The sequence below is a fragment of the Mizuhopecten yessoensis genome, unplaced genomic scaffold (genome assembly GCF_002113885.1).
Source record: "Mizuhopecten yessoensis strain PY_sf001 unplaced genomic scaffold, ASM211388v2 scaffold715593, whole genome shotgun sequence".
NCBI classification, from domain to species: Eukaryota; Metazoa; Mollusca; class Bivalvia; order Pectinida; family Pectinidae; genus Mizuhopecten; species Mizuhopecten yessoensis.
The window spans coordinates 7,063-24,604 of record NW_018479694.1 but is presented as its reverse complement, the minus strand read 5'-3'; the positions used below and the strand labels follow the sequence as shown (position 1 = coordinate 24,604).

General features: G+C 34.9%; 1 protein-coding gene across 1 annotated transcript; it reads left to right on the top strand.

Moving 5' to 3' along the window:
• Positions 1 to 818: 818 nt before the first annotated feature.
• Positions 819 to 15,861, top strand: LOC110441143 (the record flags this gene model as incomplete). The annotated part of the gene is made up of 10 exons (XM_021484241.1): positions 819 to 1,446; positions 2,417 to 2,522; positions 2,749 to 2,789; positions 6,645 to 6,750; positions 6,979 to 7,019; positions 7,870 to 8,031; positions 11,803 to 11,991; positions 12,074 to 12,376; positions 14,929 to 15,054; positions 15,628 to 15,861. Coding segments are annotated over exons 1-10 (1,675 nt in total), but the record flags the coding sequence as incomplete, so codon positions are not given.
• Between the last annotated feature and the right edge of the window lie 1,681 nt (positions 15,862 to 17,542).

Here is a 17,542-nt window from a genome sequence, read left to right as displayed (position 1 = left end):
TGTCCTCCAGTTTGCTTGGCATTTAAGTTAATGTTTCGCATGTAACCTTCAATCATGAGCGTATTCATGAAAAGACGACGTTGTAGCAAAGACTCAATCATACTATGATCTCTGACAAGCATCTTTCCGGATAAAGTAAATATATGCCTATTTAGCATTGACCCGCTTTCTTTTGGCATTGATATGGACAATAGCTTCATATTGAATTTGTCATTTTCAGATGGCTTTCAAACTGACTGAAAGCAATTAAATCGTTATATTCCCTTATTTAAAACTATTTGAAACACAGTCATAAAAATGATGGCGATTGCTACGCTTGATAGCTTAACTGCGGGGCAAATCAAAAATTACATCAAGTTCATCTAGTTTTGTTTGCAATGTACATAGTACAGCTAAAACGATTTATCAAGTCATATAGTGTCGTGCTATTTTATTGTATATCATCGGTTTGGAGTGCACAAGTAAATGTCTAAGTGTCTCATTGGGTTGCTGAACTGATGCTTCATCATCACCCAGGCAAAAGTTTCAGACGTCCCTTCACGTAGGGTATTTTGACCTAGCCTTTGCAGTTTGTTTTTGCTTTGATCTCTTTTGATACAGTATGTATTCACTCTCTATCGATAAGCAAAACATCCCGTGTCGAGTGACACATTATTAAACAATTTCGTCACACCATTGAACAGGTAAATAATATAAACAGCTCACTTAGTCATAGCTTGACAAAGAGACGAGTCGCTCTTGAAACGTTGCGACACGTTTAATACGTACGTTGTTTGTGTATAAAGTAAAACTTTGATATTAAGTCGTTTGAAGTTTTTGAGATATTTGATCTCTGTGACCTCGACAGAAGGTCGATAATATTTTCATTCGCTAATTGCGGGCTCCATCCCATAAAGATATCAGACATGTAAGACTATATGCCTATCTGTTCTGGAGAAGAGGTCGTTAAAAGAAAAATTGACGGACGACGGACGCTGCACCACTGACTAAGCTCACTTGCCCTCGAGCAAGTGAGTTAATAGTTTAGTTCTATATAATAGAGGAACATATTCTAATGACTCATCAGTTCAACACATGTCATGTTTTACCAACTGTTTTCATTTAAATCATGCAGAAAAATGAAATATTTACCACAAGTCTATTCGTTAACAGATGAGGAAATGGTTGTGTTTATGGAACAGGAAAAGTATCAGGTAAAAGAGGGTGATGTAGCTTTCTTACAGTGTACTATAGAACCTAAACCAACTAGTGTCGTCTGGAAAAGGGGAGACAAACGTCGAATAAACCAGCGAATCCCTATAAACAATGGCAAATTCTTATCGGGTTGTCCAGCTGCTCCCACACTTATTATACGACCAGCATGTAAAAACGACGCTGCTCACTATCAATGTACAGCAAAAAAAAGTGAAGAAAAAGCTCAAGGCAATGCTGTAGAATTAGAAGTTGGTAAGTGCATACTAGGGGTAAACATTATTTTTATATAACTTGCTGGTAAAGAAAGATACACCTATTATGTGAAGCACACATTCCCAATCAGATAATTCTATATTACATTTTGAACTTGATCATGTTACTTTTAACAAACACTCATTATTTTATTCATGCGTCATTTTGATGCCTTACATCACCTGGTTAGCTTTGCTGAACTCATGTTAATATATTTGATGTTATATCTCCTCAAATAACCCTATTTATCTAATGCTGATTTGAGGCATCCTTAGCCTAAGGCAATTTATTCAAAAGTACTTAAAAATATGTACAGATACAACAAAAGAAATACATATCCATTATATTATGTACAAGTGGTAATAGCGTACTCATAGGGTCAGAACGATGGTGTTAATTTATGAAAAGTCAATAAAATTACGCTTTAATGTTATGCTATGAAAAGTAGAAAAAAAAGGGATAATCTTTCTTTTCTTTCCTGGTGGGAGAAATTATTTATTTACAACGTATTTCTTGGGTTAAAGTAGTAGCGCCAAATAATGAGATGCTAATTAAACTGCAGAAAAAAATCGCTGTCCAAAGTTTTCGAAGATATTTTGGGTGTAAACAGTCAAAGATCTACCTGTACACGAGTATACCAAGAATCCTTTACCATGTGCAAATTAAACCCATTTCAGCACTATTTAGTAAAATTTAGTGCTACGTTTTTGTGGACAACTACTATCTGTTTCGACGTACTTCACTATTTGAACTACCTAGACTACTATTAGATTATAAAGAATATAGCATATAAAACAACGAATTTCCATGCGTGCTTGGAAAATAGCAGACTACTTGTTCTTGTACTGTGTTAATGTCAGGAAAGTTATATTTTTAAAATAATAAGAGAAAATAATTGCTTCGTGTTGAGCATATGGCGTTTATTGCAAAATTGATACAGATTTTTTTTTTTTACTTATTTAAATCCTAGATTCGATTGAAGATAGGGGAAGCACCATTCCGAAAACACACCGAACTGACCTTGAACCAGGTCCAGGAGCAGAAGGAAGGGACACTTATAGCAATAACAGATCGAGGTACAAATGGACATCTTAAAATAATTATATTACAAGCATATATGGAAATATGAAATGAAATGAAATATGGACAGAAAGACGTCTTATCCATATTAGTATTGTATCACGTGAACATTAATAGGATAAGGCGCAATCACAAAAAATAAACATGGTAATTTGTTTTGACAGTTAGATTATAATACTGGATAGTTTTGACTTTATATCTTTTTGTTCCCTTATTTTGCAGTCGTTCACATGAGGAAAGCAATGAAAGGAAGCCGACTAAAGGTATTGATATAAATCGCAGGATAAGATTCATTTTGTTTAACATGTCAAAAAATTGACGACAGAAAACATTATCTAAATAACTTATGGTGATGAGAAGAATTTTCATTCAATTTTAGATCACCTGGTCCAAAGGACCAAGGTGAGCTTATGCCATACCATGGCGACCGTCGTCCGTCCGTCCGTTTGTCGTCCATACGTCAACAATTTATTCATGGATATATTGCTATAAACAACTTCTTCTGTAGAACTGTGCAATGGATATCAATCATATTTTACTGGAAGCATCCCTAGGTTGTGGGGATTCAAAAGTGTACAAATGGTTGGGCTGAACTCCAAGGGGGCTGAGGGGCGGGCCAAAAAGGGTTATTGGGCTATATTGCTTTAAACGACTTCTTCTCTACAACTTAAAGATGGACATCAACCATATTTGACTCGAAGCATCCCTAGGTTGTGGGGATTCAAAAGTGTACAAATGGTGGGGCTGACCCACCAGGGGGCTGAGGGGCGGGGCCAAAATGGATCAATTTGGCTATATTACTTTAAGCGACTTCTTCTCTGGAACTAAGAGATGGATATCAACCATATTGTACTGGAAGCATCCCTAGGTAGTGGGGATTTAAAATTGTACAAGTGGTAGGGCTGACCCTCAAGGGGGCTGAGGGGCGGGGCCAAATGGTCATTTGACTTTATTGCTTTAAGCGACTTCTTTTCTACAACTAAAAGATGGACATTAACCATATTGAACTGGAAGCATCCCTAGGTAATGGGGATTCAAAATTGTACAAATGGTGGGTCTGATTCTCCAGGTGGCTGAGGGGCGGGGCAAAAAGGGGGCAATTTGGCTAATTTGCTATAATGACTTCTTCTGTAGAACTGTGCAATGGGTATCAACCATATTTTACTGTAAGCATCCCTAGGTAGTGGGGATTCAAAATTGTACAAATGGTGCGGCTGAACCTCAAGGAAGCTGAAGGGTGGAGTCAAAAGGTTATTTGGCTTTATTGCTTTAAGCGACTTCTTGTCTACAACTAATAGATGGACATCAACCTTATTTGACTGGAAGCATCCCTCGGTAAAAAAAAATTGTACAAATGGTGGGCCTGACTCCCCAGGGGCTGAGGGGCGGGGCCAAAAGGAGGCAATTTGGCTAAATTGCAATAATGACATCTTCTGTAGAACTATGTGCTGGATATCAATCATATTTGGTCAGAAGCATTCCTGAGTGGCGGGGATTTAAAATTGTACAAATGGTGGGGCTGACCCCCAAGGGACTGAGGGGCGTGGTCAAAAAGGGTAATTTGGCTATATTGCGTTGAATGACTTCTTCTGTATAACTATGCACTGGATATCAATCATATTTGGTTGGAAGCATTCATGGGAGACAGGGATTCAAATTGTACAAGTAGTGGGGCTGACCCCCTTGGCTAAAGGGTGGGGCCAAAAATAGTTTATTGCTTGGAAATGGTTTAGATCCCTACCATATAACCAAAGATACAATTGCTGGGAATGAAGAGAAGAATGCACATATGTTTCCAGGATTGCACAGGGGTCTGGCCCCACCCTTGGAGACCTAGTACCTCGGTCATAACTTTGAAACGGTTGAGATCCCCACCCCAAAACTGTATATACAAATGCTGGGCATGAAGAGACGAATGCAGTCATGATATAAGAATTGATTCCAGAGTCTGCTCTACCCTTGGAGACTTAACCCCTGGTTCATAACTTTGAAACAGTTGAGATCCCCATCCCAAAACTGTATATGCAAATGCTGGGCATAAAGAGACGAATGCAGTCATGATATTATAATTAATCCTGGGGTCTGGCCACAACCCTAGGGACCTAGTGTCTGAGTCACACCTTGGAAACAGTTGAGATCCCCACCCCATAACCATACATAAAATTGCTGAGCATGAAACATCTTATACAGATAGGATACAAGGATTGTCCTTGTGGTCTGATCCATTCCTTTGGATCTTATTCGGTGAATAGTTTGCCATGATTACTTTGATATCCAGGTGAGCGATACAGGCCATCTGGTCCTCTTGTTCATGACATTATGAATAAGTGGTTTCAAAAGAGGGTACAGAAAAAGTTGATAATCAGTTAATTTAACATACTCTAGACCACTTAACAAATTATTTAAATTAACATTTTCTATGTAACAAAAGTGGTCACGATCAGCATATAGCTGTTTATAAAAGTTCATTATTTCTGCAAGAATATCATCTTGACTTGTTAAAACTTCACCATTATCTTTTTCAATTTCAATTATAGTTTTGTTCTTATAATTATAAGTTTCTAAATTACAAAATATTTTGTTGGTTTTTCGCCCTCATCTAACAAAGTAACCTTTGAACGAATCATGTGTCGTTTCATTTTATTTATTCTAATATATTCTAACTCCGTCTTCTTTTGTTTATATGCCTCCAAATTTCATGCCCATGTATTGTTACTTTCAAGTTGTTCTAAATTATATATTAATTATTTTTCTCCTTTATTCCTTTCCTTTTTTCTAAATGATGAATGTGATATGGTAATTCCTCTTATCTCCATTAACAATGTTTCTAAAAATAATTTATCATCAATACATAGTACAAGTTCTGAATCTATTACATTTGAAATGTCATTATTATAAATAGGTGAACAGTATTGTTGTTTTACCTTACCTATTGTTTCTTTTACTTTTTGTACATATTCTTGGTCATATAAAAGACTATTATTAAATTTCCATAGGCCCCTTCCTTTTACAAAATTATTTATTTTTATTTCTAATGAGATAATTGAATGGTCTGACCTACAACCTATACGAATTTTACTTTTATCAATATAGTCAGAAATATTTTCTGAGATTAGAAAGAAGTCTAATCTAGCTTGTTTTACAGGGTCTTCTTTCTCCATGTATATCGTCTATAATTAGGATGGGAAAATCTGAAAGGGTCAATTAAATTTATATCTTCTGTAAGTTTTAAAAGCCTTGTTCGAGCATTTGGGTAATTTATATTAACAAAATTATTTGTGTCTTTTTCTGGGTCTAAAACTTAATTGAAGTCACCACAAATAATACAATTGGGGTTATTATAACTAGTTATTTGTTTAAATATCTTTTCGTAAAAATCTGGTTCATCTCTATTTGGACCATATACATTTATTAGTGTGAATCTATTTTGTTCAATACTTAGATCAATAATTATTATATTACCTTGTATATCTTTCCATTTATTATGAATATAAAATCCAATATTATTATTAAAAAGTACACATACTCCCCTTGAATTATTTCTGTATGAATTAAAAATACATGTATATCCCCATTGTAGCCCTATTTCTTTTTCCTGCTCTTCTGTAAAATGAGTTTCCTGAAGACATAAGATATTAAAATCTTTGTAGTTATGTTTTAGCTAGTTAAAAACATCGTTTCTCTTTTCTTTTTCCCCTAATTCTTTACAGTTTGCAGATGCTATTTTGATGTTATTTGACATACTATAATGAACTTACTATTATCATTTCTCTCTGGTGTTTAAAAGATGAACGACATGATGAAATAAAAGTAACATAACCAGAAAAGAAAAGTACATGTACAGTTATACTGTAGTTGTTACTTATATTGTCTCGCACTACCAACAGATAAACATAAAAAATAGTACATAAACTACGCGTACGATCGCACTACTGACCAACAAACATTCAAATGTATATAAAACTAACATGAAAAAAACCCACAGGAACATAAACGCGGTCATGATCTAAATAAATTTCCACAAGACGGTTACTAATGAAGGGGAGATAAAAATGTACATGCATACAGCATATGTTTTTATTTGTGAGCCATTTTATTTTAATTTATTTAAATCCTAGATTCGAATGAAGAAAGGGGAAGCACCGTACAGATAACTCGCCTATCTGACTTTGAACCAGGTCCAGGAGCTGGAGTATGGAACAGTTATAGCAATAACAGATCGAGGTACAAATGGATATCTTATAATAAATATATTACAAGCATATTTAGAAATATGAAAAAAAAAATGAAATATGGGCAGAAAGACGTCTTATCCATATTAGTATTGTATCACGTGAACATTAATAGGATAAGGCGCAATCACAAACAATAAACATGGTAATTTGTTTTGACAGTAAAATTATAGTTCTGGATAGTTTTGACTTTATATCTTTTTGTTCCCTTATTTTGCAGTCGTTCACATGAGGAAAAGCATGAAAGGAAGCCGAATAAAGGTATTGATATAAATCATAGGATAAAATTCATTTTGTTTAACATGACAAAAAATTGACGACAGAAAACATTATCTATATTACTCATGGTGATGAGAAGAATTGTCATTCCTTTTTTATGACATTATGAATAAGTGGTTTCATAAGAGGGGACAGAAAGAACGTTATCCAAAACAAAAGAATTTGAAGTCATACGATTTATATTGGTAGGAAAACAATCATTTATTAAATTTATCAAGTTTTTTTTATTTTATATATTATATTTTCCATTACTTTTTATGTCAACTAATTTACTTTTTATATACCCCTTATTTCGAAAAGCAGGCCTATCATTTTCTCTTTGTCTGGTCTTCCTTATTTCCATCCGTTTCCATTCCATTATTCCACATTGGTTTCTAGAAGGTTTTTTCCACAGAAATTAGCCAAATGAGGGGTTGGCTCATAATAACAACATAATTTGAAAAGAAAAGAAAAAAAAATAATTAACCTGCCACATTCAGGTGCAGTGGATAGTGCACTCATCTTTCACTGGAACACGTAATGAGACACTTGTCCGACCATGTGGGTTTCCTCGGGGTATTCAAGTCTCCTCCCACATCCAGACTCCTTGCGCGCTACCAACCGGGCCAGCAAGAGTGATACATATAAGTTGGGATAACTTGTTTGTAACTTGACATACCTACCCCGGAACGCGTAGCGACATATCAAGCTAACAATACTTGATCTGGATAATTTGACCACAAGCATGTCTAGACAAACCTACGCGACAAAATACATGATCTACTAGCATGATCTACTAGCATATAATTTGAGAGAGAAAGCAGTGAGATTGTATGTTACTGTTTCATTACAGAGCTTGCTCTTCAAATATTGCAGTCCACTTGTAAAATGATGTTTACGATTACAAATGATAACGACATCGCCAGACCAGCTTCAATCATAGAAAGGGAGTTTTGTGCAGCTACAGGCTTTGAAAAGCGAATAGAAACAATAGAAACAAAAGACTTTCAACAAAGTAAGCAGATTTTCAAATAAACTAAAACATCATAAATGAGATTAACATTGCGAAATCAGAAATATACGCGTTGTTGTTGATTTCAATTAATCTGAAATCGTGAAAAACACTCATGTTTAACTTTTGTAACTAGTTGAGTGTTGTAAAAATATGCAACGTTCAAATTATTTGTTCTGTGGGTTTTTTATAATTATAAATGGCTATTTGGATTTCGAACATGATCACATTCGTGTTACTTTCAAATAAATCATTTATACAGAGTATATGATGGTCCAGCTAGTGGTTCCTATTGCATATTATACAATTACCTGTCACAGCGTTGAACACTGGTAATCTCCCATCGTTAAAATGATTGCTGTATCAAGCGCTTTCGTCATTTCATATAACTGTGATATCATTTCTCTCTATCAACATGTTAGACATTTGTCTTGTACATGCAGGACGAACTTTTTTTATTGTTATAAAAACTGTTTGTTAATGAAGCCTGACAATAAAAACCTTAGTGCCAAGTTTTATTTTCTTACATATTCATACATGTACGTAATATAGTTATTGAACTTTCTCATTGATTCCAATTTCGAACATTTATTTAGACTTTTGAAATACCGTGTTTTGGGATATTTTGGCCCACAATTTTGCATTTTCGCTAAAAATGGGGTGCTTAGCTATTTGTAGGTCAAATTTTGGCGTTTGATTATCCTATGTGTTTTACTCCTATGCTTCCGATGCCTTTATTTGTTATAATTAGTCGGTCATCACTTTATTGTGTTATGGTAGTTATGCGCCTTGATAACAGGACTCAATCATCTATAGCCTTTGTTTACCCAGTTATTTTACTGAAAACATGTCTGCATGGTACAAGTTGTTTTCAGATTCCATAAATGTACTACCTTTATATTTCGTCTCGATCGGCTGCACAGAGGCACACATGAATAAATAAATAGATAAATTATTAAGTATATAAATAAACAAAGGAATGAATAAATCCATATTTTGTTTGACATGAAAAAGAATATCTTAGAAAAGTTTAGAAATGGGTGCAGAATAAATTATTGTTTAATTTTATTTCTTTTACTCTAAGCACGAAATAAACCATACATCTAATTTATGCCAAAATAACTATCCCCCCCCCCCCCTCCTTTCCAGTTTGCTGAAAAAAAGCTTAATACATTGACGGTATGATAACCCCTTACTCATGAATAGGCAATAGTTGTTTACACAAGAGAGTATGACGTCATCAATAAAGCAAAGTCATTATGACGTCACAGAAAGCATACACATAAATCCATGACGTCAACAACAATACAAGCGTAATTGTGACGTCACANTTTTTATGTCAACTAATTTACTTTTTATATACCCCTTATTTCGAAAAGCAGGCCTATCATTTTCTCTTTGTCTGGTCTTCCTTATTTCCATCCGTTTCCATTCCATTATTCCACATTGGTTTCTAGAAGGTTTTTTCCACAGAAATTAGCCAAATGAGGGGTTGGCTCATAATAACAACATAATTTGAAAAGAAAAGAAAAAAAAATAATTAACCTGCCACATTCAGGTGCAGTGGATAGTGCACTCATCTTTCACTGGAACACGTAATGAGACACTTGTCCGACCATGTGGGTTTCCTCGGGGTATTCAAGTCTCCTCCCACATCCAGACTCCTTGCGCGCTACCAACCGGGCCAGCAAGAGTGATACATATAAGTTGGGATAACTTGTTTGTAACTTGACATACCTACCCCGGAACGCGTAGCGACATATCAAGCTAACAATACTTGATCTGGATAATTTGACCACAAGCATGTCTAGACAAACCTACGCGACAAAATACATGATCTACTAGCATGATCTACTAGCATATAATTTGAGAGAGAAAGCAGTGAGATTGTATGTTACTGTTTCATTACAGAGCTTGCTCTTCAAATATTGCAGTCCACTTGTAAAATGATGTTTACGATTACAAATGATAACGACATCGCCAGACCAGCTTCAATCATAGAAAGGGAGTTTTGTGCAGCTACAGGCTTTGAAAAGCGAATAGAAACAATAGAAACAAAAGACTTTCAACAAAGTAAGCAGATTTTCAAATAAACTAAAACATCATAAATGAGATTAACATTGCGAAATCAGAAATATACGCGTTGTTGTTGATTTCAATTAATCTGAAATCGTGAAAAACACTCATGTTTAACTTTTGTAACTAGTTGAGTGTTGTAAAAATATGCAACGTTCAAATTATTTGTTCTGTGGGTTTTTTATAATTATAAATGGCTATTTGGATTTCGAACATGATCACATTCGTGTTACTTTCAAATAAATCATTTATACAGAGTATATGATGGTCCAGCTAGTGGTTCCTATTGCATATTATACAATTACCTGTCACAGCGTTGAACACTGGTAATCTCCCATCGTTAAAATGATTGCTGTATCAAGCGCTTTCGTCATTTCATATAACTGTGATATCATTTCTCTCTATCAACATGTTAGACATTTGTCTTGTACATGCAGGACGAACTTTTTTTATTGTTATAAAAACTGTTTGTTAATGAAGCCTGACAATAAAAACCTTAGTGCCAAGTTTTATTTTCTTACATATTCATACATGTACGTAATATAGTTATTGAACTTTCTCATTGATTCCAATTTCGAACATTTATTTAGACTTTTGAAATACCGTGTTTTGGGATATTTTGGCCCACAATTTTGCATTTTCGCTAAAAATGGGGTGCTTAGCTATTTGTAGGTCAAATTTTGGCGTTTGATTATCCTATGTGTTTTACTCCTATGCTTCCGATGCCTTTATTTGTTATAATTAGTCGGTCATCACTTTATTGTGTTATGGTAGTTATGCGCCTTGATAACAGGACTCAATCATCTATAGCCTTTGTTTACCCAGTTATTTTACTGAAAACATGTCTGCATGGTACAAGTTGTTTTCAGATTCCATAAATGTACTACCTTTATATTTCGTCTCGATCGGCTGCACAGAGGCACACATGAATAAATAAATAGATAAATTATTAAGTATATAAATAAACAAAGGAATGAATAAATCCATATTTTGTTTGACATGAAAAAGAATATCTTAGAAAAGTTTAGAAATGGGTGCAGAATAAATTATTGTTTAATTTTATTTCTTTTACTCTAAGCACGAAATAAACCATACATCTAATTTATGCCAAAATAACTATCCCCCCCCCCCTCCTTTCCAGTTTGCTGAAAAAAAGCTTAATACATTGACGGTATGATAACCCCTTACTCATGAATAGGCAATAGTTGTTTACACAAGAGAGTATGACGTCATCAATAAAGCAAAGTCATTATGACGTCACAGAAAGCATACACATAAATCCATGACGTCAACAACAATACAAGCGTAATTGTGACGTCACAATACTTAGACAAATGCATAACTTTATGATCTTACCAACAATAAAAAATACGGGAGATACAAATTGTTTCATTTACGGCAACAATAAACTATGAACAATAATATTTAAAGCACAGCAATTGCTTAAAGCATGACACGTTAAACTTAATGTGAACTATTCAGACTGGGTTTCAACAGTTTCATTAACTCCGACTCCTTAACTTCCCTCTTTATCACATCAGATGAATGCATTTTGTAAATAGGGAACACTTTGAAGTTATTGTTAGCACAGTTATGAATATGTCTGTTCACTTGTAAAAATCTAAGGTCATCATGGCTTGTTTGACTTCTCAATGTTTTCTTTATATATTTATATATAATATATAAAATACCTTTCAGAATATAAACGAGTTCTCCTTGAAATCAAGCCGGCCAAAAGTATGTCAGAACCGCCTGCAGTCTGTTTGGCTGAGCAGTTCAAGCACTACGTATTGGAAGGTGGATTACAATTATCAGAGGATTCAGATACAATTTTAGAAGTAGACGAAGCAAGTATCGAAATAACACCGGAGCACAAGCCTGAAGATGGTAAGTTACGATATAAATGTTCGGATATGATGTTAACGTCTGTTGAATTTACAAACTCATACACTTACTTCATTGTTTGCAGGACTTCCATTTGTGAGCTTTAGTAGAGAAGAGGTGTTCGTTTCCGACAGCGAGTCAGTCATCTTGCAAACATATATTATCTCGTCACCACCTGCTTCGTCAATCGAGTGGTTTAAGGTAAAAGATGACGATATCCAGAGTGAAATAGAAGTAGACAACAAGAAATACTATGGAGGCTCTGAAATAGCTCCCTCTCTAATCATCCGAAACGTCGGTGTTGATGATGAAGGATGGTATGTTTGCCGGGCTACAAATACCAAAGGAACTGGATCCAGCAACAGAACGTTCGTTCGGATAAACAATGGTACATATCTCTTTTCTTTCTGGGTTAAATATGTATTGTGTATATTCATTGTGTATAAATTTGTTGTGTCTAAAAGGATGTTTTCGGTATCTTATATGGCGCAGGAAAACGTGCAGATGACGTTAATCCATGAGTGATCATACCCTGTTTCATTTTATCCTATTATCCTCTGTCCTCCAGTTTGCTTGGCATTTAAGTTAATGTTTCGCATGTAAGCTTCAATCATGAGCGTATTCATGAAAAGACGACGTTGTAGCAAATGTCTAAATCGATAAGTCATGATGTTGACAAAGAGGCAATTGAGTCTTACACGGTTGACTAATATCTAAAAGCAGGATTCGTATCCGTACGTTTAGGAATTAACCTAGAAATTGTAGGATACATGCGCGAAAATACATTCTTTATTAGATATGCATGAACAATAATGACATCCTCAATGAGGCTCATCCGCTGGCCTAGCAACTATCGTTCAATGGACTTGGCACATTGATGTTACGTAAACAAAAGTATTCCGAGAGCTGTATAATACATGTATATACAAAATAAAAGGCAGTGGTTGGCTTTGTAATTGGTTTTATGTGAAAAAGAACCAATTTCTAGATTGACACTTGCCTCTTATAGATAACGGAGGAGCAGCACAATCCCACTTAATAGCCGGTCAAGTTCATCGTTACACTTCCGTGTGATTCTTTTGGCGTACATCAAAAGATTAAACTAGTCTAACTTAACCATCGACACTGTGGCACGTACAGAGCCTTCGATTTTGTCATGACATATTGCAGGGACGCAGAGAACTGAAAGAGCGTAACCCCTTGAATAATATCGAGGAAGCGAGCACAAGCACAAGGCCTAAGTGATGAAGCTAAACATTGAAGCTATTACCGATAATGTTTTGTTGCTGGTTATTGAAAACTGCGACTCGGTAATCATAAAAAAAACATAAGGGGCGAGAAGAATTGTGAATGCGTACTTCTAGTTAATGTTTATATTTTTAACTTACTCCGCTCTTTGCCTTTCGTTGGTTAAGTAACAACCAGTTGTTTTTTCTGCTTTATCATTCCTAACTATATACGTCCTCTGGAAACAAGTTATATGATCGATCCCAACTTCTTTTGAAAATTGTTTCGACTGCTACATGTAATTGACAAGGCAAGAAATAACTGAATATCGTTGAAAAAGCTTTTAAAAGTTTTGATAGAGTGTCGGACCCTTTGGCATTCGATTTTCTACAAATACATCTGCGTAGAAGGTCCACTCTGCCCATAGCTACATTAAATGTGTACAGAAAATATTGTTTCTATAGATATTTAATTTAAACTGTGTCTTATCTTACGACAAGTATGAAACAAGTTTTACAAAAAGGATTGTAGACTTCACAATATAATACATGGTAATGTTGTGGAAGTCTCAACTGTTTCCATGTTATGACCCCAGGACTAAGTCACCAGAGGCTGATCACGTATCCGATGTTAGTAGCAGGCTTTTGTTTTCTCATGCAAAGCAAAAGTATTGTACATGTTGTAATTGGGTGGTAATCTTGAACGTCCCCATGTCACGATTGAAAGCTTTAGGGGCATATCAAGATCCCGGGGCAAATTAACGAAGTATGAAGTGTTGATTGCGTTCGCCTCTTGATATCCAGCAATTGTAAATGTAGGATATAATACCACTTTCAATGTATGTGATTTATGAAACAAGTCTAAGTATTTCTTACTTAAGCAAATCTAGGGCAGACTATTATTAAGGACCGGTAATTATTTAATATTACATATGGAAAGGAAACGAATGCAAGTTTCTGTTTAATACACCATGTATTTGTGGAAGTATCATTTTATGCTGCTTTAAAGTCTGGTGTTATTATATTATAACTCAGAGCCTTTATCTGATCTTCTCAATATTTGTTGCATGGATACCAACTACGTGTGGTTATAATGCTATGGTAGGGAGCTTCATAATTAGGTCACTTGGTCAAGCGGTCCGTCGTCCGTCGTTAATGTTAGGTTTCGAAATTCTAATCATCTGAAATTGCTGAAATGTCATCGAAATTGGTAATCAATCGGGCAAGGTCATCAAAATGAAATATTGCTGATCAAGGGGAAACACAACAATGAGTTTCCTTATACAGTCGCATTGCATGTTTTAGTTTACAGTCATTGGACAATAACCCAACAGGCGAGGTGATCAGGTTTACGCGTCATTGTTGTTGTCTACTTAAGTCACTCGGATCTCAGGTGTAGGAGCGATAGGCAACTAAAATCCCTTTATGCTCCAATCAGTGTCGCTCTTATATGAGTTAGAAAGATATTTCATTCCGGCTAACACCGTCGTGAAATAATACCTCATGTTATAAACACACTTCAATATGTTCAGTGTGAACAGATATTGGAGTTATTTCATTTGTATTACAGTCAAATTCGTCATTTAATATTAGTTATCATATTGTTAAAAAATGTTTATGAACAATAGTCACCTTCCAAAGACGTTGCATTAGTTCGGAGGAAGTCTTCATGTTGCTTTGTTTTTGTCTTTCCTTTTAACATTGCATGTTTAAGATGTGAAAATGGAGTTTGCAGAAAAAAGTTCCGGTCCACAGATTTCTTTAAGGGAGGAATGCAAGGACACGCGACATCCGGTTGATGTAATAAGTACGAAAGATCCCACACTCAACTGCTCTGAAAGTAAGTTCAATAAACGATATTGTGAGAGCTAACTTTTATAAACATAAGTTTTATCAAGTCTTGGTGTCAAAATTACAATAGAAATTCAGTGTAAAAGTCCCGTTTTGCTACCACCTATAAGACACAATGTTTGCATTCTGTCAATATTTGTCTGAAAATATTAACTATTTTGTTCTTGTTCCCTTTTCTTCGACGATCATAGATTATTTAGTTGATAGAACTCAAAGTCATTAGCTCAGGGGCATATCAAGATCCTTGTGCAAATTATATCATTATATCTGTGCCTAACCAGTGCTGTGGCCATTCCAAAAATGACCAATGTTGCTGATGATAGGCTGCTCCCCCTTTCGACCCATTTTTATTTTTTTAATAACTATCAAGATCACAATGGTCAAATGTCTAAAAAATTATAATTTCTTTAATCAAGAATATTTCGATATTTTTTTTATATAGCGTGTCATTTATGGTAAGCATTGATGAACAATTGCCACCTTCCAAAGACGTTGTATCAATTCGGAGTAAGTCTGCATGTTGCTTTGTTTAAGTCTTTCCTTTTAACATTTGTTGTTTCAGATGTAAAAATGGAGTTTGCAGAACAACTTTCCAGTGCAAAGGTTTCTTTAGCGCAAAAATTGAAAGACATGTTTCCTCATTTAAGTGATGACATCTTGTATGCCACAGTTCTGGAACCAAAACACAAGGATGACTTAAATTTATGTATTCAATATCTGTTGGAATGCTGCGTGGACACACGACATCCGGTTGATGAAACAAGTACGAAAGATCCCACATTCGACAGTTCTGAAAGTAAGTATAACAATCCATATTGTCAGAGCTAACTTTTATAAACATAAGACTGCTGAATCTATCGATATGTGAAAGTTATATCAACCAATGGTGTCAAAATTACAATATGAATTTAATGTAAAAGTACAGTTTTGCTACCACCTATAACTACAATATGTTTGCGTTCTGTCAATATTTGTCCGAACATATTTCTATTATATTCTTGTTCACTTCTCTCCAACGATCATAGATTATTAAGTTGATAGAACTCAAGCTCATTAGCTTAAGTCTTCAGGGGCATATCAAGATCCCGGGGCAAATTGACGAAGCATGTAGTGATGATTTTGTTCGCCTCTTTATATTCAGCAATTGTATATATAGCTTACAATATTACTTCCAACTTATGTGAATTAAAAAAGAAGTCTAAGCATTGTTTATTTTATCAAATCTCGAGCAACGTATTATTAAGAACCGTTAAATATTTCATATATATCATATGAAAAGGAAGCGAATAACAGATTCTGTTTAACATATAATGTATTCATGTCAGAAACGACTTATGCTGATTTAAAGTCTTGTATTACTAAATCATAGCTCCGAGACTTTATCTGGTTTTCTAAATATGTGTTGCATGGATACTCACTATGTGTGGTTGTGATGTTATGGTAGGGATGTTCATCATAAGTTCACCTGGTCAAACGGGTGGATGGCCAATGTGTTTATATACAGGGACTGTTTGGCCTGTATCCCTTGGATTTTATGTAGGATGGGTTTTCAACAAATATACATGATATATTTAATTGTTAATATCCAAAACATAAACAGAAAATGATTGAATAATGGTTGAAAAATGTTCATTTCACAAGCTAAATTGGAGTTATCTCCCCTGCACTGTCTAATTGGATTGTTATGACAGAATATATATGTAATGTTTGTAAATAAGTTTGGAAAGGACTTAAATAGGCCTAGCCTGATATCCAATCCAATTGACATATATAAAGTCAATAAAATCTGTTGAAATTGAAATTGAAAACCAGTTTTAAATTTGGTCCTTATTTTATCACATCTTCCAGGAAAAGTGTCACGTTAGTAAATCACTCGGCTCGATAAATACTCGGATGTGACATCGACTTTTCAATTATTGTGGATGCAGAACTGAACAAAGGTAGTTTTCCGAAAAATGATCACGTGGTCGAATAATAGCTTATTAGGTTTAAATAATTCAGCTTCATTTTACGTTTTGTACATCGGCAACATTAAAAAGAATTATAAGTGGAAGTGCCAGGTCGATAACTCACCCGTTTACATTGAAAAGCCGTGCTATTTTCTTGGCAAACTTATAAAGGAAAATACTGTTTCATATCGTTGGTAGAGAAATGCCTAAGTTCAAAAATGTCATACTAGACTGACATATGATCTATTAAAAATGCTTTCCAGTCAAGAGTCAAGGCAGTCTGTAAAGCAAGCGACTGATCGAACATATACTGTATAACATGAAATGTTCATGGGAGGTTTCGTAGCCTCCACGAAAACCACGAATGTTTATAAACAACGAACATTTCATGTTATACAGTACACAGATTAACATTTTAAAGCAAACAACTGATAACACATATACATAGATGTGCCTTGTAAAGCAACTGATTACACTTATACACAGATCAACATTGTAAAGCACCTGATTACACAGATTAACATTGTA